At 40.8% G+C, this 26,072-nt stretch overlaps 1 protein-coding gene across 1 annotated transcript; it reads left to right on the top strand.

Moving 5' to 3' along the window:
• Nucleotides 1-1,917: 1,917 nt before the first annotated feature.
• On the top strand, nucleotides 1,918-23,861 carry TNFRSF8 (TNF receptor superfamily member 8). The gene is made up of 11 exons (XM_076356062.1): nucleotides 1,918-1,989; nucleotides 11,727-11,817; nucleotides 15,392-15,517; nucleotides 15,934-16,089; nucleotides 16,192-16,285; nucleotides 16,732-17,012; nucleotides 17,222-17,332; nucleotides 17,895-17,942; nucleotides 19,065-19,090; nucleotides 20,947-21,154; nucleotides 22,645-23,861. The coding sequence occupies exons 1-11, from the start codon at nucleotides 1,918-1,920 to the stop codon at nucleotides 22,887-22,889; spliced, it is 1,458 nt and encodes a 485-aa protein (XP_076212177.1). The 3' UTR covers nucleotides 22,890-23,861.
• The last annotated feature ends 2,211 nt before the right edge of the window (nucleotides 23,862-26,072 follow it).

Genomic DNA, 26,072 nt, shown 5'->3' with positions numbered 1-26,072 from the left:
ACTAGAATCTTTCCTCTTTATTCAAGTCATCTCCTTCCATGAAACTTTGTAAAACTTAATGACATTGCATCCTCAGCCAAATTTGATTGAAGTTATCCAATGGGTTAAAAAATTATTGACACCATTGATTAAAGAGGAACTGATGTACATATACATACAGAATGCTCAGTATCCTCATTTCAGTCTTATTTTTTCTGGAAAACAGGCCAGAAAACTCTCTCTGTTGCCAGTCCTGGGAAAGTCTTTCACACACGATTTTTTTGTACTCAGATACTTAGTTTTTGTATCAGATAAGTTGACCTCAGCAGTATAACTTACAGAGGCTAAAACTTTCCAGGCTGTGTCTTATGTTGGTTCCTGTCCTTTTGCTAGAAAAGCTTAGAAAGGAGCTGATCGGCGGGGGGGGGAGACAGACAGACCTCACCAATTGCCCTGACTACTATGTCATTTGAAACCACACTCCACAAATTGGGAGAATTGCCTAATGGCAATTAGTATGGTAATTGCCATATTATACAAGATTAAGATGTTTTCTAGCCCATTATTTAATTAGGAAAAACAAGAATGTAATATTTGGACGTTCAAATACTTAGTTGTCTCTAGACCTTAAAGGCATAACTACCACAATCAGCTTTTATAGCAGAGAGCTTCGAAACTGAGAAGTAACCTGACAGAGTGAAGAAAGGAGGTTAGATTTATGTGTCAAATACAGAGAGTGCAATGTTCTGAAAATGCTTGTTTTTTATAAGATGGTATTCTGGAGAAAGAAATAGAGGCAGTTAGTTAAAAAGAAAAGCAAAGCTGTGAGTTAAAGATATTTACATCATCCCAGGGTCCCTGTGGAATGCTCTCATCTTTGGTACTCTGTTGTGACGGCAGTGAGGTAGCTGTGGGTCTTTAATAAAATAATCAATTACCCGACTTTCAGTCTTTTCTCATTTCTTTTGTTTTTCTTTTTGCTGATAAGGGTGAGAAGCAAAAAACCATGGGTGTGAGAATTCAAATTCTCATTATTATCCTGAGCACCTCAGAGAGGTTTTCAAGGCAGTCTGCCCTTTTTTGAAGTGGCTAACTTTTACTTTTGACAAAACTTTTAGGGCAGATAAGAAAGCTTTATGACACCTTAAACCAACTGAAATCTTTCCAGGCACCAGAGCCAAAAAATGTTATCCAGAGTAACAAATGAAAGTGAGTGAAATGACGCGTGGCAGTCCAAGGGATGATTGTCAGCAACAGGAATTGATTTCAAGTGGGATTGGAGGAAAGAGAAAGATTCTCAAGAGGATGGTCTGCGGTATGTTGGTGTTTAAATGGCAATGTGTAAAGCCTAAACCTTTATGGAGTCACCCTTGTTGGTTGTGAGTTTTCACACACTCATCCTAACAGGAGTAAAATGACTGTACTGAAAAAATGAGTGTTTCTTACTGGGAACTCTCTTGAGGCTTGGTTGCAGCTCTTAAGAGTGTGGCAGATGGACGGGGCAGGGCTTGGACTCATGCCTGGCCAAGGCTTTGGGGTGGTGAAGTGCTCTCTGAGGGCAGCCTAGATGACTCAGGAGGCTGTGTTTCTTCACAGCCAGCCGTGTACCTCGGGTGACAACCTTGATGCATGCAACCGACTCACAGAAACCTGACAGCTCCGGGACTAGTGATTGACGCGGTTTTGTTTTGTTCTTTTTTTACTTTTCTTTTTTGGGCAGCCCCCCCCTCCCCCTTCCTTCTAAATTGTTTTCTCAGCTTGCTTGAGTCTCAAAGCCTGTCTCCTGCTTGTCTTGAACAGTTGGAATGGCTCTAGACTGAATGAACAGACACGGAGCAAGACTGGGCTGGACCCTGGGAGGATCTCAACCTCCAGAAGGAGCAATCCGGCTGTCTAACCTGCGATGCTGGGAGCTAGGGAGATTTAACACCACTGCAGATGGCTGCCTGCAGCCTGGCACTAGGACTGTGGCTCCTGCTGCTTCTCCAGGATATCCAGACAGCCCCGCAGGTAAGGCAGGGTGGCACCAGGATCCTGCAGCCCCTCAGGACGCAGGAGCCTGGAGAGGTCTGGGGGCACCCTCGGCTGCAGGACTATCCTGCCCATAGCCTGGGTGCCGGGTAGCGGGCATCCACAGAAACAGGCTTTGTGCAACACAGGATGATAAAGGTATAAAGCAGAGCAGCCAGGAGAGTTTGCCCTCTCTGGGAACTTTGCAGGCAGGAGCAGGGGATACGAGCTATGATCTGCATCTTTTTGTTGGCATTGCTAGTGTTACTTACCTCCAGGCACATCACAACTAGGGAATGAGGAAAGATTTGATAGGGGTGGGGGACTGTTCTCGTTTGTTTGGGTGAGTGGCTTTTATTTTTGCCTGGATGGCCAGGTACTCTGTGACAGGCACATTCCTTGCAGAGCTTGGTTCAGAGGGCTTCTGCTCACTCTGCTGATGTGACTCAGGGCTGGCAAATTGAAAGGTGTAAAGGCAAGCAAAACAATAAAATACCTTCCTCTTTACAACCGCCCACCCCTCTGACACTGACTTCCTCATGAATGGGCTATTATTTTTGCGTCAAATTGACTTAAAATAGATATAGCCCACTAGTTGTGCTCAGCTGATGCTGTAGATGCAAGCTAGCTCCCTGCTCAGATCGTATCATGTCTTGTGGGTTTGCTTCCCCCCCCAGCACTTACCCCCTCCTCCCTAGTGGACCACGTGGCAACGAGCCCTCAGCACCTGGCATAAATCCAGGTAATTTCCCTGGCTGACACTTATGCACACACATTAAAAAAAAAAAGGTCAGTGGCAGAGGCTCTTTGCACAGGTAAAGTCAAGTAGGTGAGTAATCGCACACTGTGTTGGATTCTGAAATTGGCCGTTTTCCATTGTAGTGGAAATATGAGCATATATTAACGTAAGACACCTGACTGTACATTGTAAATTAATGATATAGCATGTCACTTGGGCTGCCAGGAGATTTTTTACAAGAAACTGACTCTGATTAGATCTTTGAAAATAACGAAGTCCTGCATCCTCTTCATAAACATTTGAAAAAGATCCTCCTGGCTCTTTTGGTAAGAGTAGGAGTTTGCCCTTGTGTCTTTAGTTGTAAATTCCCCTCCCACATTGCAAGTTTGTTCTACTTTGCTCTGGTTATCTGTCCTGCCACTGTCTCCTTCCTGAAATATAGAAGAATCACTGTTCTTCTATAGGATTGGAGTCTGTAGTCCTTACTCACCTGAGGAATACTTAGGAGGGCATTCAGATAAGCTTGTCTGGTCTGCTGAATGTAAACTGCTTTAGGAGAAAGGCAATAGAAAAAAAGATGGTATTTTTGCTATTTGATATCACTTATGGTGTTTTGTTCACAAAATGAAAGGGGCAGAGAGAAAATTTGGGTTTCTGATATTCATTGCCAACATTCAGACTCACTGCAAAATCATGTTACCTGGAATAAATACATAGATCTTGCTGGGATAAGCAACTAGCTTTTCACTGTCTTTGTGTATTGACTCTATCACAGCAACACTTGCTTTTTACTGCTACTGGAGTACAAGTGGTGCTGTTTAATGTGAGCAAGTCACAGTTTATTGGTCGTATTTTAAACCATATTCCACCTCACTTGAGTCCACAGTTTGGGGTTTTTTTGTTTTAATATTCAGTTAACTCTCACTTGTTAATAATGTCTTCACTATCAAGCAGATGAAGCTCGACTACTTGAAGTCTTAGATTATCAGCTTCTTTTGTACTGTCAGAATTTGGATAGAAGCTTGAAAGGGAGGCAACAGTTTTGCTACAGTATTAGTCAGTTCTAGAATAGCCAACGCTGGTAGAAGATTTCTTTTTTTACCGTAATATGCTTTCTTCCTGACTTACAGCTCATTTGTAGCAAGCTGATTTCTTACTCTGCCTCACCATCACTTTTTCTCTATGAGCTCAAAAGACCATAAATAAATGAGTCAAACCTTGTCCTGACTGAATTGCAGAGTAGCCCACTGAATTCAGCACCATCTTTACAATTGCCATTATTTAAATTGGAATAGCAAACATGTTTGTAGATACAAGGAAAGTGAGAAGAGCTACCAAAAGCCTATTTTCTAAAACAGATTCTCAAAAGCAAGCACTGTAAACCCCAAATGCTTTGTATCAAATATGTTTGCTTTATTAATTGGGCCTTGATCTGCAACACTTTAAAAAAAGAAAAAAATAGTTGGCTTGATATGTCAATGAAAGCACTAAGCCATCCTGTTACAGAGCAGTCCAAACAGGATATGAATTGTGGTCTTTTCTTTCACAAGATGTATTCCGGCTCCTGCTGAATCAAAAACCTTTATTTGAAGTGCATGCAGGAAAAGATTAGTGAAATTCAGTCTCTGTCTCCCTCCAGTTGAACAGTACACTGAATCCAATTTAAGAACTCCTTGTACTAGAGCAAAAACAGATGCAGATTACTAGTCTGATACAGACTCATGGCTTGTTCGAATTTGTTCAAAAAATATGGACAGATTAACTTTGTAGTGGCAGGCTTTCTGCTACACTGGCGATTGTTTACTACACCAGCTTACCTTCTTGTTAGTTTAAATATTTATCTGTTCCTCTACAGCTGGCATAAAGCAGCATTAACTCTACATTGTGTCCTCATGTCCAATCCAGATCAAATCAATTCTGATACAGTATACAGATGCAGAAATAATGCCTGTGAGGTTTCCCGTTACAGCTGTGCCAGGCAGCAGAGACCTGTCACACAAAGGGGAGGCCCTGCTCCTGGCTACACAGTGCCACCGACTTTCTTGCATTGAATTTAGTGCGAGTGACCGTGCAGCCACAGGGTGAGTTGTTTCAGTGCAGTAACCCCCTGAAAACCAACTTCACAAATTCAGAAAGCAGAGTTTTCAGTCAAATGAACTCCTAGAACTGATTAGTCCTTTGGAAACAAAATTGCTCTGTCTTAAACAATCAGGGAGTTAGAGGAGAAGGAAAATGTGGGTACAGGCAAGAGAGGGGAAGTGGGATTGCACCCTTGGATGGCAAAGAGCCACAGGATTATCATAGCTGTAATAAACACATATTCCCACTTTGCTAATCCATTCTTAGTATAAGACCCATCTATTCAGAGTTTCCTCAGAATCAGAGGGAAGGACAAAGATCTACTGTCCACCACAGCTGAATTCCTCGCCCCTACCCACCAATACTTCTGTGATCTTCCTTGAATTTTAAAGGTTTTTTTATAATACATATTAACAAACAAAACTGTAAGTATTAATGAACAATACTCTATGTCATTGGGATAAAATTGGTATTTCTTCATTGAGACTGGATTATCTTTTGGAGAGAGGGGACAGGGAAATGTATAACGTCTCCTCTTTTCTTCAGGAAACACTAGGAAATGACGCCTTAAAAAGTGAAGTTGTGCTAGAATTTTGAATTTCCCTGGCAGAACATGAGTTCTGTTTCTGTCTGTCTTGAGATTCAGACAAGTGGATAAGGAGGAGGGACAGTCAAAAGATGAAAGAGAAAAATACTTTGAATGTTAATTAAACAGGATTTTGAGGTTACTGCATTCCATTCTGTTTCTTGCAGAGATGAGGAGAGTTTGTTCTGTAAAACTTACTGGAGATTTCCTTGATGAAGCAAAGCCGCATGCTAGTTGCTGCTGACGGTGTGGATTACACCACACTCTTTAGCGTTTTTAGGCATTCCAGGAAGAAGAGGAGGGAATGGGGCAGAAGTGAAAGTTCTTATATACAAATCCTTCCCTACAAAATAAGTAGTAAGGGGCAAAAATGATGAAGTGAATCTTCTCTCACTGGCTGATTGACAATTTCTGTAAGCATACTGGAGCCAGGAGAAATGGCCAACGCTGTAAGTGGAGAATTTCTTAGCTCTTTCTTTTTTGTGGGCCTCTACACACAGGCACCATGGAATAAAGAAGGTGAACCTCCCACCCCACCCCAACACTCACAGCTGATGCTTTTTTTAAGAAGGTGATAGTGTTGAGGTTTTGTAATGTGAGGCTAAAACCTTTTTCTGTCTCCTTTGCTTTATCCCTTCCTTTCATTTCAAGAGCTATTTATGAGCAACTAGGACCTGCTAAGTCAAACCTTAACCTTCAGCTTCTGCCTAACAAAGATTCTTAATTTAAATAAGCTGGTTTTGCTCTGGAAAAATGAGTTTTATTAGTGATAGTCACACAATCCTGAGTCAAAGTAATTAAGTTCATATTTTTTTCTGAGATGGGGTTAAATCTGCGCTGTCATCCTAGAACGTATTAAAAAACGTATTAAAAATGGGATAATGGTCCAAGACAGACAACTTTCACTATTTTGTAGTTAAACCTTATGTGTCTTGTTCAATATTTTATAATGCTTGGTTTTGTCCAAGCACTCACAGCCAGAAATATATTAGAAATGTCTTAATGCTGAGATTTTTGTTGGCAATGAGAGCAGTAAGAGCACATACTCTTTTCCTTCCTGCTCTGTTCTTCTTCAGTCCTCATATGATAAAGTACCACTTTTTACATGACTTTTTCCCTTTTCTCCTCACTGCCCTTGCGATCCCCTCCCTTCTTTTAGGTGATCCCTGTTCTGATTAAGGGTTGACAAGAGGGACGTTTCCTTTAAAAGCTTCCACTGTTGGCTACCATCATCTCAGTCACAATACCAGAAACCCAGTACATAGCAGGCTCCCACAGTTGCAGCCGTTGCTAATGCAGCTCAAAACAGGTCTACGCAGCTCAAAACAGTATGTATCTGTGCTGGGGAGATCAGTGCTGCTACTGTTGGTGGGAATTTTTCTCAGAATTTCCCTCATCTAAACAGGATCATTCTGTGCTGTCACCAGATCCCTTTGTAGCCACAGTGTTAGAAGACAACCAGCTTTTCCCCTGCTTATTTTGATTACAAACAGCATGTGATGTCCTCCTGAGCAAACTGCTTACCCAAGTTTTTGAGTGCAAAGATGCTTTTATGTTTCACTGGAGAAGCTAGAGAGAACACAACTGTAAGTTCTGCTGTAGCAGACTGACCTATCCTGGTAGCAGTTGTCCTCCCCTTAGCAATTGAACTGCGAGTGTTGGCAGGGTAAGATGTGTTTACAGCACCATTGGAGACGGTTTGGACGAGATTTGGTAAAAGCAAGCAAATCTAAAGTTGAGGACCCAGTGGGACTGGAGGGACGGTATGTCCTGTATGTCCTTACAGAGCCTATCTGGGGTTCCCTGGTGCTACCACCACAAAAATACCCGTAATTGTAGATAGACATTGGACCCAGTACAGCAAGGACTTTAAAGTAACACATCTAAGGCTGAGCAATGCTAGAGCCAGGAACAGAACCACCAACATTGAACATTAAGCTACAGGGCCTTTTCCTGCCCTCAGCCTTATGGTGGCCTCAACTGTCATGTTGCTGTGGGTTTATACAGAATTGAGCCTGGTGGTCCAAGCTCAGTACTGGACTACTCAGACAACAGGAGTTCACCCAAGTCATTTTGATATTTACCGGGTGAGGATTAGAAATCCGGTTTGCGTTCCAGCTGCAGTTTGTAGTAGGCTTATGACTATATAGAAATGATAGTTGCTATTGAAAATAGACATGTTGGTTCAACAACCTTAATTTCTGAGAAGTTATGCACATATGTTGCTTCCATAATTCTGTGGAAATATAGTGCTTTTTTTTGGCCAAGCCACTGAAATATTTTTCGCTTTTTAACATTATTGGTTAATCAGCATTAAAATATTTTGTAACTCCAGCACTCAGTTGTCATTCTGTCTAGGAACAGCAAGACAAATATGCATTAAGTATTTTGCAGTCCCTACAAATTTGGATGGATTTGATGGTTGATGTCTAGATTTCTGCTGTTAAAAAGGAGTAGCCAACAGCTGAGGAACAAAAAAAACCCAAACACATCAATCATATCACTTGGAGACTTCTTGCACACAGAGATCTAAGATGATGGTCAAATCAAGACCAGCAGAAGCACTGCGTCATGAAGGGAGTGGGACTGGAAAATATGAAATCTGGAATTCCCTGTGTTTCTTGGTGAATTGTTTCCAGCAATCTCTTCCTAATTAGAAATACTGAGCTCACCAAAATGAAAGATCAAACAAGCCAATATTTTATTGCAAACTTGCGCCCTAGTTTCCCTAATTGTAGATGAGATGTCAGAGGTGGTATTTTACATGTGGGAAGAGTAGTTACAGGTGGTGAAACTGAGGTAATTCACATGTTCAGTCATTGAGCGGGTAAATGACCTCAGTTTCAGACCTGTTGCTACCCACTAATAATGCACATTTTTTGTTCCCTTTTCACTTCTTATCTTTGGCTGGTTATCTTTTGTTCTAGTTAACTTGCTACCCTGATATTCATTACACATAGACAGAAAAATGAAAATTACATTATCCTTGTATGGCTGACTTTCCTTCACCCTTTTCTCAAAAGTAGCCTAATCAAACCTCTACAGAAAATGAGTTGGCACCATCATTTCATGGAAGACTTAAAACATTTTGAGACCTTGGCCCTTCATCTCCGCCATTTCTTCAAGACATGTTCTTTGCTTTTAGGCACCAATTTGTTTCACTCCCCCAAAAACTCATGGAAATTTTGGTGGGTTCTTAGTGCAAGATTTTTTATTCCAGATGCATGAAAACTTGAGATTTACAAAACGCCTTGCGTAAGTTAAGAAGCAGAGCCCATATCATTTTTAGTGACACTTGCCTTTCCACAGTGCCAGTTTTGCTTATGTGATTTATTTTGAGCTTTTAAGCCTGAAGTGCTAGAGGTATGGGGGCTTGGTTTATACTCAGGTCCTTGCTTTAAAGTATGCTGTCTCCAAAGGGCCAACCTTTCTGCTTAGTTTAAGAGCAGAACTTCACATCATTACATTGCTGTTACAGGTCACATTAGGAATCAAACAGCTTTAGGATTTAGAGAGGAAAATATGACAAGAATGGGGAGATGACAACTGATGCTGAGCATTGATATGTACATGATTTATCACTGAAAGGTTCTATAGTAAGTTTCATACTCATGAAACACCTCTACTGAAGAGATGGCGACTCTTAAAGACATTTTGAAGGTAGCTATGGATTAGAAGTGCTGGGGTCTTCAGAAGGTGGTTTCTCAGCCATAGAAATCATGCCGTGATGTGTTAAAATGACTTCTTTTTACAGCAGAGCACCTTGGGCTTGGCTCAGTAAACAGTAAAGGTGGCTACAAAGCCGTTCTTGTAACTGGATACTTGAAAGCAGCATTTGTTGTGAAGCTGCGGATGTCATGTATTATGTAGCTGGCTGTAGTATATAGCTGCCCTCTTGTGGAAAGGAGAAAAAGAAAGGTTGAGTACTCTCGTATGTATATTTTCATAATTTGTGTAGTATGTACGCATAGTTCATGCAGTAATTTATCACAGCCCTAGCATCAGGTCAAATTCATAATCAGAATTTGCATTGCTGTAACTAAGAGCAGGATGTAATCCTAAACTCCTGATTTCAGTATTTTAGACAAGGTAACTTTTTAAAAAGCAGTGCTTCCCTCACACTTTTACACAGACACTATTGCTTTATTTAAACCCCAAAAGAGACAATTAAATAAGCTGTAAGCTTATGTGCTGCATAAATCGCTCAAGAATTTTGTTCCCTCCCCGATTTAAAATTTAACATCATTTGCAGCCAGAGTTGGTTGCCCAGGAGAACCAGGAAGAGATCATCAAGTTTTTGTGGTGCCTTTCCGTAGCTCTTAGGGAGAAACTAATCCAGGATGACTTGGCTACAGCCAGGATGCTGCCGTTTCTTAAATTTTCTCGATAAAACTAGTTAATTCACTTCATATCACCGAAGTGACTCCTGAATGACCCTTTGTCTAGTGACTGTTCTCGTTGTGTCATTTCCTGTTGTTCAATTTAGTCTCAGAGTGGCTGGCTAACCAGGGTGCTTCTCCACACAGATGCAAGGAGATTCCACTTCCTTTTCCTACTGTCTAGGGCTTCCTCTTCAGAAAAGAAAAATACAGGGTGCGCATTTGTAAACTTGATTTGAGTCAGGCTGAGCAAGCAGACATCTGCTATTTCCTCTATACAGTAAGTTAGAAAAAATGCTTTGTAGGGAGGCTGTGTGGCCCAGTAGTTAGTGCAGAAATGCATCAGGCAGGATTTCTCAGTTCTATTCCTGGAGCTCGATGAAATTTAATGGTTTCAATATGTTTCTATTTCTTGTCTTTTTGTTAATTTCCTCCTTGACTGAAAGTTCCTGTTTTCTGATGTAACCTGGTGCAACTTAAATAACTTCTGTGTTCATGGTTCTGCCGTGAAAAGGACAGCGTATTAAACAGGAGAATACGGCTGTGAAATTAGTTAGGTAGTAAGATTCTGCGCTGCATACAAAGGCAGTAGGAGACAGTAGGTATTATTTCAAAGGCCAATGGGAAATTCATCTGCAGAAAGTGAGATGTAGGTTTTCTGAAATACTTAACTGCTCTACCAGTATCGGGGGAAAATCTCTGGGGAATTTGCTGATTGAGTCTTTACAAAAAATTGCCATTTATACCTTCTAGCAGATACTGAAAATGAAATTCAGATAACAACATATTTAGGGGATTATTAAGGGAGATGCCAAATTCAAAAATCAGATTTTCTCATCAGAAAACTTGTAGCACTGTAATTTCCCAGAGCATGTAGTGGCCCTGCCATACAAAAATGAAGTCTTATTATATGCTTCTTGATACAATTAATAGCTGAGTCTCATTTTCTAAGCTAATATTAGAACTATTGTGTGGGGGTTTTTTAACTAAACAAGTATCAGTTATGTAGTCAAACCACAGGTTGTTCTTGAAAACCTTCACTCACAATAGAAGTGGAATTAGTTATGTGAATAAGGGCTTCATTGTGTGAGTATTTGCAGCATTCTTTTCAAGGGAAAAACCTCTTGTTCTCAGTGTAGGATTTGTCCCTAAATGATAAGTAAAACAATTTATTGGTTTATAATAAACACATCTTTAGGTCACTAAATTCAAGCATTGTGACTGCATAAATAACTGAACAGAAAGACTTGTTTACTGCAAACAAGAATTATCTTTGTGGATTACAGCCAATCTAGCTAGATTTAGATGATGCTGACTGTGACACCACCTGTTATTCCAGTGCACTCAGAGCTGGAAATCTCTTACAGATGTTAGAGATTCTTTTTTTTAATTTTCTAAAAAATCCTTATCTCAAATTAACATGGGGTCATTTCAGAACAGCAATTTTCAGCTTTTTTTTTTTAATTTGCTAACTGCTGCAAGATTTCTAAAGGGGATGCAGACTAATAGACAAGCTTTTCTTAGTGATCTTGGTGATCCTGTAGCTAGGTTTCAAAGGGTGTTTGGAGCATTGGCTGAAAAACATTTTTGTAGGGCAATGCCACTACCCTACTATTTCATACAATGAAAGTATGAAACAAGGAGTTAGTTGCTGAGTGCTGAAATGCTTGATACACAGGTTGGGCTACAGTATTCCATTCCTTTGTTTAAATGACTTTCAGATAAAAGAGCCTGCTGAGTGAAGATACATATTGAATTATTGCTAAATACACTGAATATTGCAATCTTTGCTTAAGCATATGGGCAACAGTAATTTAGTTGTTCTGGGGATACTTGAACTTTCAAAAAGCTGTAGGCTTTTCTTTACCGTCTGCAACTACCATCACTTGAGACAGATACCAGGATCTGCTCTAATACAGAGCTAATTGTGTCTTTTGTCTGTTTCAATTCCTAGACATCATTAACCCGATCTCATTCCTGTGATACACTTGAGAATTGGTTCTATGATGAAACTTCACGAAGCTGCTGTTACCAGTGTCCCTCAGGTCAGTATGTTTATAATTCAGTCAAATTAACATGGAACCTTTCTTGTAGAGATAGTAGGAATGATGTATATCTGCAGAATTGCATTTTGTCCCCGAAGAAAAGTGCAATTTCATGAATCACTATCTAGTGTGAATCCAGATGTGAACTTGTTCTCCACTGCCCTGCTCCTGTTCAGTCTGCAGGCAAACAATCTGTAAATTGCAAACAAGATAACTTGCTAGAATTTTTTATGTGTTTTTTATCAGTTGACTTGACACTCTGAAGTAGCTAGAAGTAGGCAGGTCTAAGAATTAATTTCAACTTGCCTCAGGGTGTGAACTAGCACAGTCAAATTAGGCTAAATAAGTTTCTGATGAGAGACAAAAAATGTAAAATGAAGGCGTGGAAAATCTGTCATTACCCTCGTAGTCAAAACAGTTTAGAAAGTGTCTCACATGGGAAAGGGAACAGCCCCTTGTCAGGGGGCACAGGGAGCTTTGCCTGAAGCTAGTTGTGACTCAGAGGCACATGAGGGCAGAAGCAGGAAACACCTTGGTGAGACGAGAGTTCTAGAAATGTCTGAAACTCCCCCTATTGGCCAAAAAACCCCTCAGTGGGTGGGGCATTTTATGGTACTTCACCATCATCAATCTTCTTACAGAAATGTTTTCTTCTTTTTTTTCTTTTTTGAAAGGAAATTTTTGACATTTATTTGTGCTCTAATAATAAAGAGGGGTTTAGCGCTTGGTTGCTAGCATTTGCATGCAGTTATATCAGGGTTCCCACTGGGACATTTTGTACTGCTGGCCACACCACTAGAATCATTGAGAAGTTGTGTAAGTAAAGAAGACCAAGGGATGGAGAAACTGGTCCCGTAAAAGACGAAAAGGGGCGGGGATCTGACTCTGAGCCAGTCCCAAGAAAAGCTCTTTTCTCCTTCAAAACCATGCTTTGCAAAAGCTCCCTTAATGACAGGTGTCATAGTGAGGTCTTGTGAAAAGCAGAGATCTGACTTACATGTGGCTGTAACGAGCCACCAGTCTCAATCATTTCACCTCTGCTTATTCTTGAAACTCATTTTGTTGCCGCATCCTCATGTCATGGCCTCCTTCACAACAGAAACTCGTAAGAATCCTTTTTCATTTTAATCTTCCACTACTCCTTCAAGCAATAACCTGTTCATATCTGCTACTAACACAACTTCTCACCGCAAAGAAAGAGAAGCTTTTCTAGAATTCCATTTAATCAAAGTTGAGCATCTTGAACTCTTGATGCAGCCTGGCTTTACTTTCCTTGGTGTTCCAGCCCACAGATGTACAGCTTTCAATCTGAGCACACTGGCCCACATGCAAGCCATCCTCTGTTTTGAAGTTAATTTCAAGTTCAGTTTAAAGATAAACTTCAAAAGATCATTCTAATCAATTTCTACAGTTGCCACATCTCTTCTCATGTACTTAATTCTTGTGCAGGTAAAATGAGACTTCAAACCTGGGATACCAGAAGAATATTTTCTTTCTGTCATCACAGAACAAAATATTTCCCTCCCGTCAAGGGGAGGAACAGAGACTTTCATGGGAAATAATGGTGTATGCTAGAACAGCTCACGTTAGGCAGAAGTTGGTATTCCACTTCACCTCTGTTTATTCTGTTTATTTTTTTTTTCCCTTTTTTGTTTGGTTGTTTTTTTGTTTTTTTGTTTTAGACTCTAAATCAGATATCCAGCTCCACAAGATAGTGCTGCAGCCAACACTCAAGATAATTTCCCACCCACAGTTAACAGCAAATCCTCAGGAGTGAGTGAATGCACATACTCACAAAAGAAAAACACTTAAAACACTTATTTCATCTACTTACTTTCAGTACATTTTTCTGTACAGGTGATTGCAGCTGGTATTCCTGCTGCTCAGTCTTTTATCTGGTTGTTGAGCTATGAACACAGTCGGTGGAGAACAGCACCAGAAGACACTGTTAGGCAAGCTTCAAAGCTACTGCACCTGGGGCACACATCCCCCAAGGGAGGGACCCACGTGTACAGGAAATCTCAAATAACTGAAGTTAAAGCTTTTGGGTCTTTGGGGGAGGAAGGGGAAAATGACACATACATGCAGGTACACATGTCTGCAGCTTGAGTGCTGAGATTCAGCAATCAGCCCCCACCTTAAAAAGAATAGTCTCAGACAAGTAGTTTTGAGGAGGTGGGAGTGACGTGGTTCAGGCTTGTCTGGTGGTATTTAGTGGGCCAAATATAGCACAGCTCTTTTTACCTGCACTCCTACATCATGCTTGCCAAAACGTATAGTAGGTGAGTTATTTCCCTGCCAGGTTCCCCCTCTCTGTGGTTAACTCTTTGTGATTGGGTGATGCAGGCTGGATGCTGAAACTGGGATTTGTTTCTCTCCTGTTTTCCACCTGTGAAACATTCAACTCTTCTTACCTTTATGTTGTTGCTTTAGCTTTTCCTTTTGCTTCTGCAACTGCCGCTGTTCCTTACACTCTGGTAGTTATTTCCCCCTCCTGGCAAGGCCACAAGGTCATATCTGACCACTGCACCTTCTAATTTCTTTGGCACTATGGCCAGTGGTAGAATACCTCATCTGTTGCTTCAGGAGCTGAAACTTTAGGAATGCTTCTGTCCCAGCCTTTCCCGTACTCCTGCGGGTTATTGTACCTAACCTGCTGGATGGATGCTTTGAAAAGCTAATCACTAGAAAATGATTACCAGACACAAACATAGAGTCATAGAATAGCTTAAGTTTGGCAAAAGACCTCCAGAGGTCATCTAATTCAGCCAGCTGCTGAACTTCATGCATGCTGCTTATACACAGAAGGTCTGCGAGATCTAGGGTAGTGTGCTTGCGAACTGTGAGCAATGGGTCCGGGTGAGTTGGAAGTGTTGAGCAGAGAAAGTGTATAGTATATACATCCAGCATCAGAAAGACATACATAAGTAATTTGATTTGTTTGAAGGAAAACAATTGGAAAATTTAACCATCTCACAACTGTCAAGGCAACTGTAAAACTAGCAGGACTGCTTAGAAAGCAACCTACTGCAAACCTGCTAGGGGTATATAGGGCACAGCTCAAGAAGTACCATCTTGTAACCTCCCATTCTGAACATGGGAGATGGGGTTGTCCCTGCATGAATCCATGTGCACCTAGGCAATTCTGGCAGCTTTTGAAAGGAAAAGTGATGCCTTAGGTAGCAAAATATCAGGAGTCAGTTGCTATAGTCAAGAAGCGACCATGAAAACCCATTGCCTGGGAACTTAGTGATGGCAGGACAATATTGCCCTCACTGCAGACTTGGTGGTCTTTTCTAACTGTCAGCAAATGACTTGCCATGTGCCCATTCTGCAGCAATCCATACTGACTGTGGTAATACCATGCACAGTGTTACTGTAACAGGACAGCTGTGATCCCTTCACACTTGAATGGGAAAAGCAAAAATGTGCTAGAGAAACCAAATGACAGGTACAAAGAGAAGACTGTGGTAGTGTGTCTAACAGGTAAATGAGCATACAAGAACACTTCAAAATGGTTGTCTCCTGTGATTCTGAACAGGTATCCTGCATATTTTGTTTTTTTTTTCTCCAGGCTATGTTAAAAAGAAAGCATGTCCTAGGGACCCAGATGAAGACTGCATGAGATGTGGACCTGAACAATACGTGAATGAAGAATTCCAAAAGCCACGATGTGACGCTTGTGTATCATGCGAAAAAGGTTTGTTTTCCCTCACACATACCTCACAGTTATATTCTATATATTTTATTTACACTTTATTTATATTTTATTCATTTAGAATTTCCAGCAGCAAAATTATCCATCCTTGGTAACTGATTTGGAGAGCAGAATGCTACCTTGCACATAATCAGTATCGTTTCCTGTGTAACCTGGAACTACCTAAAAATTCTCTCATCCAAAGCTATCCAAGTCTGATTTCTGCTTTCTGTCTTACACTACAAGCCATTGTCTATAGACTTCTCCAGTTATTCATGACTTAAGTTGCCATTGCGAAGAGTGCCAGCAGCCTGTTCTGCTTCCTGAGCCTTTGAACTGATGTTGCTCATCTTTGGCCCCTGCTTTGTGTTTTCCTTGCAGGGCGATCCTTTGTTACCGCATCTGTTTCTTCCCCACAGAATCTGACCTTGTGGAGAAAGAGCCCTGCTCCTTTAATTCTAGCCGCGTGTGTGAGTGCCGACCAGGCCTGTTCTGTCAAACCCCTGTTCTGAACACCTGCATACGATGCCAGCAGCACACTGTTTGCAAGCCTGGTTTTGGAGTCAGTGTCAGAGGTAGGAATTCCTACCTGCCTAGCTTATCTTTCCTGATCTTGGCCATAGGCCTGGACCTGATGCATTTTGGTTGGTCGGTCCTCAGTCATTATTTTTATTCAGGCACCTCAACAAATGATGTTACTTGTGAAGAGTGCCCTCCTGGGACCTTCTCTGATCAAAACTCCAGCACCGACATCTGCAAGCCCCACACGAAGTAAGTCCATAGTTATTTAAAGTGACTAGCTAATTAATTAAAGTTAATAAAGGATGAAAAGGGACACCTGTCACTGCTGGTGCAAAGTATACAAACTTATCTTCGAGGCAATGGGATAGCTTTGGGCCTATGTGCAGAGTTTAGAAGGCCTCTCTTTATACCTGTTGCACAGCTCTGTACTGGAGGAAGGAAGGAATCCCTCTTGCCTCATTTTTAGTTGACTAAGTACAGTGGAATTATACATGCATGTGAGTATCAGGTTTGCATCCAGGTCAAGAATTAATGCTGCAGGGGTGAGAATAAGGTTAATGACTTTTTCACTGAAAGCAGTAAATGCAGGTGGTACAAAAATGACCAAAGGGATGTTTGTCACATGGAAAATACTCTTATCTTGTACCACGGCAGTTTCCTCTAGCACTGATACGCTGGTCTCTTTCATTCCCTAGCTGTGCCAAGTTAAACAAAGCAGCACTAAGCGAAGGAAATGCCACACACGATCAGGTTTGCCTGGAGCAGTTGCCCACCTACCTCACCCCAAGCACTTTGTCCATGAGATTCAGCAATGAAACAAATAACTCTGACCTAAGGAGGCTTGAGGAGAACCTGGTGACCATTGCTAGTATCCTTTTACATGCCACAACAACTGAAAACCCCAGTTCAACTCCTGAAGAGAAAGCTCTGGCTGGCACTTTTCCCACCTCAGCCAAGGGGGAGACAACAATGGGAGGTAACAAAGATAAAGCATTTACTCTGTCTAGCATATTTTGTTTGCATATGTCTGGTAAATGCAACTTTTATGTGGGAGCTTCCTGCAAATCCCTTACGACTTGTGAAATGATGTCCATGGTTCCGTGTTCAAACACATAGATCTACTAATAGTCCCCCTCTGCCTTTTCTTAGCCTTTCCTGTACTCCCTTTCCCTTTCTGTGCTATAGGTCTAGTTCTTTGGGGAGTGGTTCTCTCTGTGATAGTGCTACTTGTGGGCATGCTGTTATTTTGGAAATGGAAGGTTTGTAAGAAGCGGATCCTCATCCTCAAAGGAAAGCGTGAGTTTTTAAAGCTGTAATACATAGCATGCTGTTTGATCTCCAAGTATATGCCAACTGGGAACTCAAATATCCCAAAATTTTGTGGAGGTCACTGGGGAAGAGAATGTTTACTATTGCCTGGTGGAGGCAGGCCAGATAAGGGTTCTAGACAAACTGGTCATTTGGCATGTTGGAGAACGAGAGAAAGATTGAAGCAGCTGTGAATTTATGGAGGAAGATACTACAAGCTGGGTGGGGAAAGGGTAACCAGTGGTTTCTTCTCTCGGTACAGAGAGAATACATAATATTAAATGATACCTGAAGTGTTTGGTGAGTATTTGTTGGTTCCCTGGGATAGGGTTGGACTTTGAGCGTGAGAGGAAGAGTGATTTTTGCTGATACTGACTCTAGCTTTGCCTAGAGTTACATGTGGGGTGTGCCTGCAGAACCACATTCCCTCTTTCATAGAAAGCAGGATGTGCACGTTGTAGGTTAGTTGTAGACTTGTGGGTGTGGTAAAGCTGCTAGAGCCTATATGCTCCATAATGAGTTTTGCTAAATGAATTGTTTCTTTTATCAGCACATCTGCATTCCGTCACTTCACACAAATCCGGGCTCAAATCTCAAGGTGAGTGACTGATGGACTAAGAATTGTAATTGTATGTTATCTGCTGACATGCAAAAGGCCAGTGCTGTTGTCCGTCCTGTGCAGGCAGGTGACGCTCTAGAGTTCACAAGCCACTAGATGGCACTTTTTTCCCACTGCACCTGGATGGTTGGGCGACGTGTCCGTGCAGAGAGGCTTTGCTGGAAAAATGCCCAACTAATTTCTGGGCACTCAGATTTAGGAGACGTATTCCAAAAAAAGTGGGTGTTTAGCCATATGTCGTGGTTTAAACAGGACACTATAGCAACTTGTACAGATCCCCTAGAGTACACACGTTTTGCCCAATCAACTAATCCCCTCTCAGTGCTTCCATTTCCATTGACTGATCTGTTCTCTTCTGTTGTGTTAGATTCTCCTAATCGCCACACATCAGAGCTTTTTCTACTCATTTATTCAGGAATACAATTTAACACCTCTTGTGTGCAGCTTAATTTTCTCAAAATGGAATTTTTGCCTCCTCACTTGCCTTACACAATAGAAACTGTAACTGTGCAGCATTATAGAGCTGATGCATTGAAAATAAATGTGGCTGCATGTCAGGGTGCAATTAGGTAGTAGACCTGAGCCCGTCCAGCTTCATGGTACTGCAGAAGGATGCTGTACACTCCCTCCTTCCCACCTCTCTTCTTCCCCCAGTGTTCCCTTCCTCCATCCTTGCATAAAATCCCATCCCCTTAATATTCATCTGACCACACGATGAACTGATCCAACTTGTTAATCCAGTAGAAAGTTATTAACCTTTTTTTTTTTTTTTTTTAATAAGCCTGTGTTCTGCTTATCTAGAAAGTTTAATCAGTTCATCATTTCATTATGAATACCAGTTGTGGTGTTGGGAGAGCGATAGGGATGGCCACAAAGGGCTTTGGGGACACCAGGACCTCACAGTCTCAGCAGCAACGTGTTGCTGGTTCATCTTCAGCCGTGTCATGTCAGTGTGCCTTCAGTGGTAAAGAAAGCATAATGCAGGTGGGTTGGGGAGTAGAGTAGTTTAGGGCATGGCTAGGTGATATTTCAGAGCAAATATTAACATTCTTGTGATTGCTGATAATTTTCTGCTGATAATTTTTCCTCTTTCCATTGCAGGTTCTGATCTAGTGAACAAATGTGCAGTAAGTGTGAACAATATTCCAAAACAGATCATTTTCCATTCCAATGTAAATAATGATATTTTTAAATGTCCTGTTAAAGGGTGCCAACCTTTTTGTTTGGACTTTCCTCTACGATGTGTGATCCTCTAGGTGCAGCGATGAGATGTACTAGGACTTGCTACTTTCATGTCTTGGGCTATGTTTAATATGGTGTTAAATAATGTGATGCTGCCAATCTTGCTTGTGAAGGGAGTATTTGGTTTGGTCTTACGCCGTTCATGTTGCATTCTCTGGGACAAGATCCAAAATCACAGGATGAACATGCCTTTTCTACCTTCTGGGAGAACTTTGTCTGTCAGTCCCATTTTATCTTACTGCTCCAGTCACACAAGTGGGATTTGTACTCTTCTTCTGTCTCCCTCTTTGTAGGATTTGGCATGACTTTAATATGAGTACACAGTGGGTATTGTTTGTCTGGAAGACTTTCTATCAGGACCAGCTTCTGGTTTAACAGATAGTTTGCAGATAAACAAGACAAATATCAATCAATATGGTAACAACAGAAAGCAGTTCCTCAGCTGCTGAAATCGTCACAGCTCTGTTTGATTTCCCCCACTTCCAGTGATATTATAGCAACTTTCATCCTCTGAGTCTTCTCAGTTTATTAGGCTTGTTGTCTTTAAATGTCCATATCTGCTAAAACACTCTTTAGACTGTTCCTTTTTTTTTTTTAATTCAGTTTGCTTTTAAATGTTGTACATCTGCACACATACAAGATACTACTTATTCTAGTAAATCTGGTTGCAATCAGCTATCATAATTTCAGTGTGTCATTGCTAATTCCTGAGTTGTGGGGAGCTTCCACTCTTGCTTTCATAGTGAGTCAGACATGAGCAAGAGTTTTAAACTGCACATTTCAAAATCTTACTATTTTTTTTTTTTTTTTTCTTTTCAACCTTGTGGAAACAGAAACAGAGCTAGGAACCATCAGAGATTTGTGATGCAAGACCTTTAGCCTCTCTCAGATTCTGGCTCCTCTTTTAAAGGACTGTTTCTAATTAATTCTTCACATAATAGCTAGTCTAAGCTTGTTTCTCCTACCTGAGGTTCCGCTGAGGCAATTCCATTTTGAAGTTCAACCAGTTCCACCTCTGGCTTGTTTTGTTCTTCCATAGGAGCGTGGTAGGTCTTTGCAAACCTAAGAGGAAGTTAAACCATATATTTTAATTTTTGACTGTTTGACTCTCTCACCATATGAGTACACATCTGTACAGGTTTGTCCTCTGATAACTTATCTCAAAACTAAATATGAAAAATATCTTGTTAAAGTTCTTTCTGATCAAATCCCTTAAAACTCTTACCTCCTGCATCTGTCTTTCTTGCTGATGTTTATACTCTTTGCTGAAAAGTGCTATTGAGCTTCAGCCCCCCAGAATGCAGCTGCTACTATATTACGGGATAGCAGACTCTGCAACAGAGCATACAATGTAAGACTTGTGGCAAAAAGTCAAAATGACAAATAGGTGGATTTACAAAGGTTCATCGGCATCCAAATTGCAGGCAAGGCAGTGGAATTTACCAAAGCATCCAAGCAGGTCCAGAAAACTGGATTTCAGTGGAAGTGAGGTACATTCTTGCAAAAGTCATCGAAAATCTGTGAATTTAGCTTAGAAACGCTATTTTTAAATATGGCCTTAAGTGATGCAGGAACCTAGTTCAAAGAAACACTTTGGCATTTTTTACTTCCTGTGACAGTGGTGCTATGAAGTACATTATGTTATTCTGACTGCCACAGAAGGATTCTGTAGACCTATTGCAATCTTCACAGTGTCGTTTTTACGTTCATCCCACTTCTACTCTCCTCTTTGTATTGGCAGAAGATCATACTGACTACTGGCAGTGGGCCAGAAGAGAAGGAGTTAATTGACAGAACCCTCCCTTTGGAAACCAACAATAACTTGGTCTCCAGCACAGAAAAAGCTTATAGTCCTGATCTGAGTCTGACTGACATCACACAGAGCAATGGAAATGCCCCAGATTGCCCTATCGATTCTCGAGTGAGAGACCACACAAATAATCGAATTGGTGAGTCTTGCTTTTTTTTCCTCCCCCCTCTTGCCTTTTCAATTTTTCATCCATGGGCACATAATGTCATTCTGAGATGATTAGTAAGCTGCAAAGTGTCCAAAGCTTCTAACAAAGATTGGGGCTGAATCTCCAGAACCTTTGACACACAAATTCTGGTATATCTATTCATTCGAATATAATGCTTGCTTATTTTCACATTTGCCTTAATCACTTACGAACCTGACAGAAAAATGCTTTGCTCTTCTCCCTCTTTTTCATTCCAGAAGATGTAAATTTGCAGAAGAAATTTGAAATCTGAAATATATCAGCTGGAAAACGATGCTGTAATACTTAATGACAAGTTGTACTTCACATGTCTCAAGCTATCATTTTCTTGTCTTGGTTTCACAGTAATAGCTTGAAATGTGTCTCCCATATGTTCCCATAAAGTCTTTGACCATGGCACACTGTAGGAGATAAAGTCAGGCAAGGAAGTTTACTCACAGGGGGAGAACTGTTACCTGAGACACAGTCTACATGAGACATTCTGGCAATGTTTCCAAACCCAATTTTGAGAGCATTTGAAGGGTTTTTTTTGGTATTACCACAGCTGACCTTTCCTTACTAAATGCCCTTTCTGGTTTTTCTGTGAGTGATGGACTTGGGATGAATGTGATGATTTGACTTACCATACCCAAATATCTCCAAGCAATTGTGAACAATAACCTACAGTGTCTGATCTGCAGCATCCTTCTGAATAAAATGTAGTGGTCCAAGCCACAGCAAAGGCCTTATTTACCTTTTGTAAAGGAGTAGGGTCAACAAGTTGGACACAAGGTTCAAGTCTAGCCAGAAAATTTTGTAGTTGATTCTCCGCTGGAAAGAAACTCATTTCTTTGCTGGTCCTAAGACCCCAGATAATTACCCAGAATTTCTGTACAGTGCTGATCCTTGCCCAAAGGCTGTTTAATGCAGGTATTGTGGCTTATTGAAACAACAGGAGCGTAAACCTTGGATTCTCCATATCTGTCTTCCCCAGATCCCTGTTAATTGTGTCTTCTAACAGACTCTTGTGAATATCTTACTGCCTTTTCTAATTTGTCTTTCCCCTGTAGTCCTAGCTATAGCGCAGTGGCTTCTTCACATGGGAGCTAGATCTGCTTGATCTAAAATGGCCAGAGTCCTCTTGACAGTGGTCCAAACCCAGACAGTGTAGTATAAAATGTGCAGGCCTTCTTTATCACTTAATATGTTCAGTGCTTTGATTTCAAAATTAAAAGCACCTTATAAATAAACAACAAAATAGACAACTCATAACGTGTGAATTCCAAAAGCTTTAGTGGGTTAGTGAATTCTGTGTTTTCACAGTGATGGGCTTGATCCGATTAAAAAAAGAAAGGGGTGCGGAATTAAAACTGAGTACCAAATAAAAATTTTGCATGAAAAGGAACCATCTCTAGGGTCAGCAGTGATTAACTACGCTCAGCACTATTCTTTTCCTTCCTCAGAAAAAATATACATCATGAAGGCCGACACTGTTATTGTGGGGTCCATTTCAGAAGTGCCTAGTGGCAAGAACTGTGCTGCTAGAGGATGTGAAAGTAATGCTGATGCCCAGGAAAACATGGAAGAGGAACTGGCAATGCACTATCCAGAGCAGGAAACAGAGTCTTTTCTAGGCAATGATGTAATGGTTCCTGTGGAAGAGGAGGGAAAGGAATTTCATCACCCCACCACTGCCACTGAAAAGTGATAACCCACTGAGAAGATGTGTGAATCTACAGAAATATCCAGTGTGACACTAAGCCTGAATCTATGATGAGGGAGGTAAACACATAGTGCCTTAGATTATCTGAATACTCACTTAAAACACGGAAACACATTCAAACAGGGAGTGCTAGAACCTATTTCATCTAACAAATGAGAGGATCATCCAAACTGTTGGCCTTCATAGCTGACGTCAAATATTTCTCTTTCCCTCTCTCTCCCAGTATCATGCTGGAAACAAATTTGAATCAAAGCTACAAAATTCAGAGGACGTCTGGATGCCAACATCAAGCATTTCACAGCTTGCTTTCTCTGCATGAAGGAATGGATTGAAAACTATGTCCGGTTACTTCTATTAGCTATGAAAATTCTGGCCAGAATTCCAAGTTAAGCTTGAGACCCAGCCATGTTTCACATGTTGTTTCTATTCCAGTATTACCAGGACTTCCAATTTTGTCATATATTTTGCACCATCTGGTATTTTTCTTAAGGCCTCAACTCTTGAATAAAAGTAATGACAACTTCAGTTTTCCCGAACACAAAGAGAACTCTTAAGTTTGTGGACTCCATGTTTCTTGAGGAAATAGGATCAAAAGGTGTCACACAGGCTCAGAAAACAGAAGGCAAATAAAACTAATTGAAGTCCACTGTACTTTAGGCCATTCTTTCTAATTTTTGAAGTCTGATTCATGGTTTTTTTGATTACTTCAAATCATCAGTAAGTGTACAAAATGGCCTCTTCTGATGGAAGCCAAACTGGTTGAACGTTTGGATGTTGGATGAACTATGGGTTTAGCCCAGTGTGGAGTCTGTAAAAAGGGAAAAGAAGAAAATAAACTAGTTTTCTACAAAAGGGAAGGACTGAAAAACAGGCGCAGCAGTTATTTCCCATAACATTGTTAATATCTGCTTGTTTTAGAATTGCTTGTAATCATCAGGGTGACACTGATTTGCATATCTATTCTTTAAAAAAAAAAAATCTGGTTTGTGGTCAACTGGCTTGTGTTATGCTATTTCTCAATCTTTCATGCTGCTCGTTTGATAACTGTAAATGTAATAGTGCTGACTATGTTTTTGCACAGGACGATGGAAAAAGAGCAAGATGACAAAGTGTGCCTTAATAGTCAAAAAAGGAACCACAAAAACAATTACTTGCTTTGTAATTTTACCCTGGACAGAGTACTGTAATAACAGCTGTGCAGCTTCAGCGTCTTTTGATGTAGAACACACAAAAGGAACATAAGGGCGTAAAAAACACCTTCTTGGGCCAGGCCAGTAGTACGAGCCTAACATTTTATCTCTGACCGTTGCAGTAAGAGATGTTATTTAGGAAGAGCACGTAAGCCTGCTGTTTGCATTCCTCATAGTTCTGCAGCATCAGCTGCAATTGGATTAAGGATGTCAAAGAGTTTGTCCCAGCCTTCAGTATTCATTCATATTGCCATTAATTTTTCTTCTCTCTTTTGAATTTCCTGGTACAATCTGCCTCCATAAGCACCTGTGGCAACAGATTACAGATAGTTACCATTCATTGTGTAAAGAAGTACTTTTACCACTTTTAAACTGACCTCTTACTTATTTCAGTGAGTGCCACTAGTTCTTGTATTACAGAATTTAGTGCCATACTGAGTTGCTTTTATGATTCTTGATTGGCTCTTGATTCTTGGAGGCTCTCCTCAGCCTCCAAGCTGAGTTCCCATCTTTCTATATTTCTCACGTAAGTTAGATGCTCCACTGCCTTGGTCATTTTAGTTGACCTCTTCCACATCTTTTCTAACTTCACTACATTCTTCTGGACATCTGGAGGCCAGAACCATGCACTGCACTGAAGAAGAGGGGTGGGCCAAGGTTTTAAATACTGGCAAAATGATACTTTATATTTTGTTCTCAGTACCTCTCTAGATGATGCCCACCATTTTGTTTGCTTTTTTTGGCTGCCCCTGCACACTAAGCAGATGATTTCAGAGAACCATCAAGGATGACTCCAAGATCGCTTTTCTGAGTGACAGCTGCTAGATGCCAATTCAGCACCATGTACGCCTGGTTTAGATTATTTTTCCCTAAATGTATTGCCTTGTGTTTATCTACGTAGAAGCTCATTTGCCACCTTTTTATGAGCTCCTTCTGGCTTTATTTGCCTTCTGTATATCATGTAACTACCTGGAGAAATTTAGTACCACTGTGTGGGTGCTCTTTTCTCCAGATCATTGATGAAGATACTGAATAGAACTGGCTGCACCAATCCCCACTGCCAACTGTTCTCTATCTGGAAAAATTACCATTATGCTGTGCTCTTTCCTTCCTGCTTTTTAAACAGCCATAACTTTTGTGTCCTGTAACCTTTTAGCAAATTCATAAAATGACCTTTCCTCCAATCCTGTGACAACTTTGTTTCTCCACCACCTTAGGTGTGAAAGCTCGTCAAAGGCTTTTTGAAAATCTCCATGTAGTAGGTCCAGTGGATCTTGTTTATCCATTAAGCCTCACAATATAAGGGAAGGTATGTTATCAAGATTTTGTGACTGAAGAAATAAATCCAGAGAAATTCATACTTTTCTGGAACCACAGCGCCAGAGATGAAGTGGGAGAATCTCAGCATTATGGGATCTAGTCACTGACTTTCATCAGTGGATAATCTACCTGTAGTACATTTGAAAACTGGTTGTAATTTCAAGTGTTGTTAGTTCCAGTATTTACTTCCTGAATTCCACTCTTCTCTGCAAGTCCAGAACATAAAATAATTTCTAAAAACAACTGCTGCCACTGTATATTTTAGTTTGTCTACCGAGTCTTGCAAGAGAGGCTATTAGTGAATCCTTTCTGTGTACTTCTGTGTTGGTACTTGTTTTGTTTCATTCAGAAGATAAGCTGCTTCTAATGCTCAGATCGAAATTTCTTTTGGCTATCGGTATTGCCATGTCAGCGGCAGTTATGTGAGGTGAAGAAGGAAACAGAATTAACGTTTTTTGGTTTAAGTGCTCGCACAGAGCAACAGAAGGTCAAGTCACCAAGTACTGACATAAAACAGCAATGCAAGGAAGAAGAAAAAACTGTGTAGGACAAATACTGGTCACCCTTTCCTCACTTCCAGTCAGGGTAGTTCATTGTTTACCAGTGCATACGCTTCATTCTAGAAAAATACAGGAACTTCTATTTCATTTTAGAGAAC

The sequence above is a fragment of the Aptenodytes patagonicus genome, chromosome 19, assembly GCF_965638725.1.
Source record: "Aptenodytes patagonicus chromosome 19, bAptPat1.pri.cur, whole genome shotgun sequence".
Taxonomy (NCBI): domain Eukaryota; kingdom Metazoa; phylum Chordata; class Aves; order Sphenisciformes; family Spheniscidae; genus Aptenodytes; species Aptenodytes patagonicus.
Note: the sequence above shows the minus strand (reverse complement) of the source record. Positions and strands in the feature narration are given on the sequence as shown.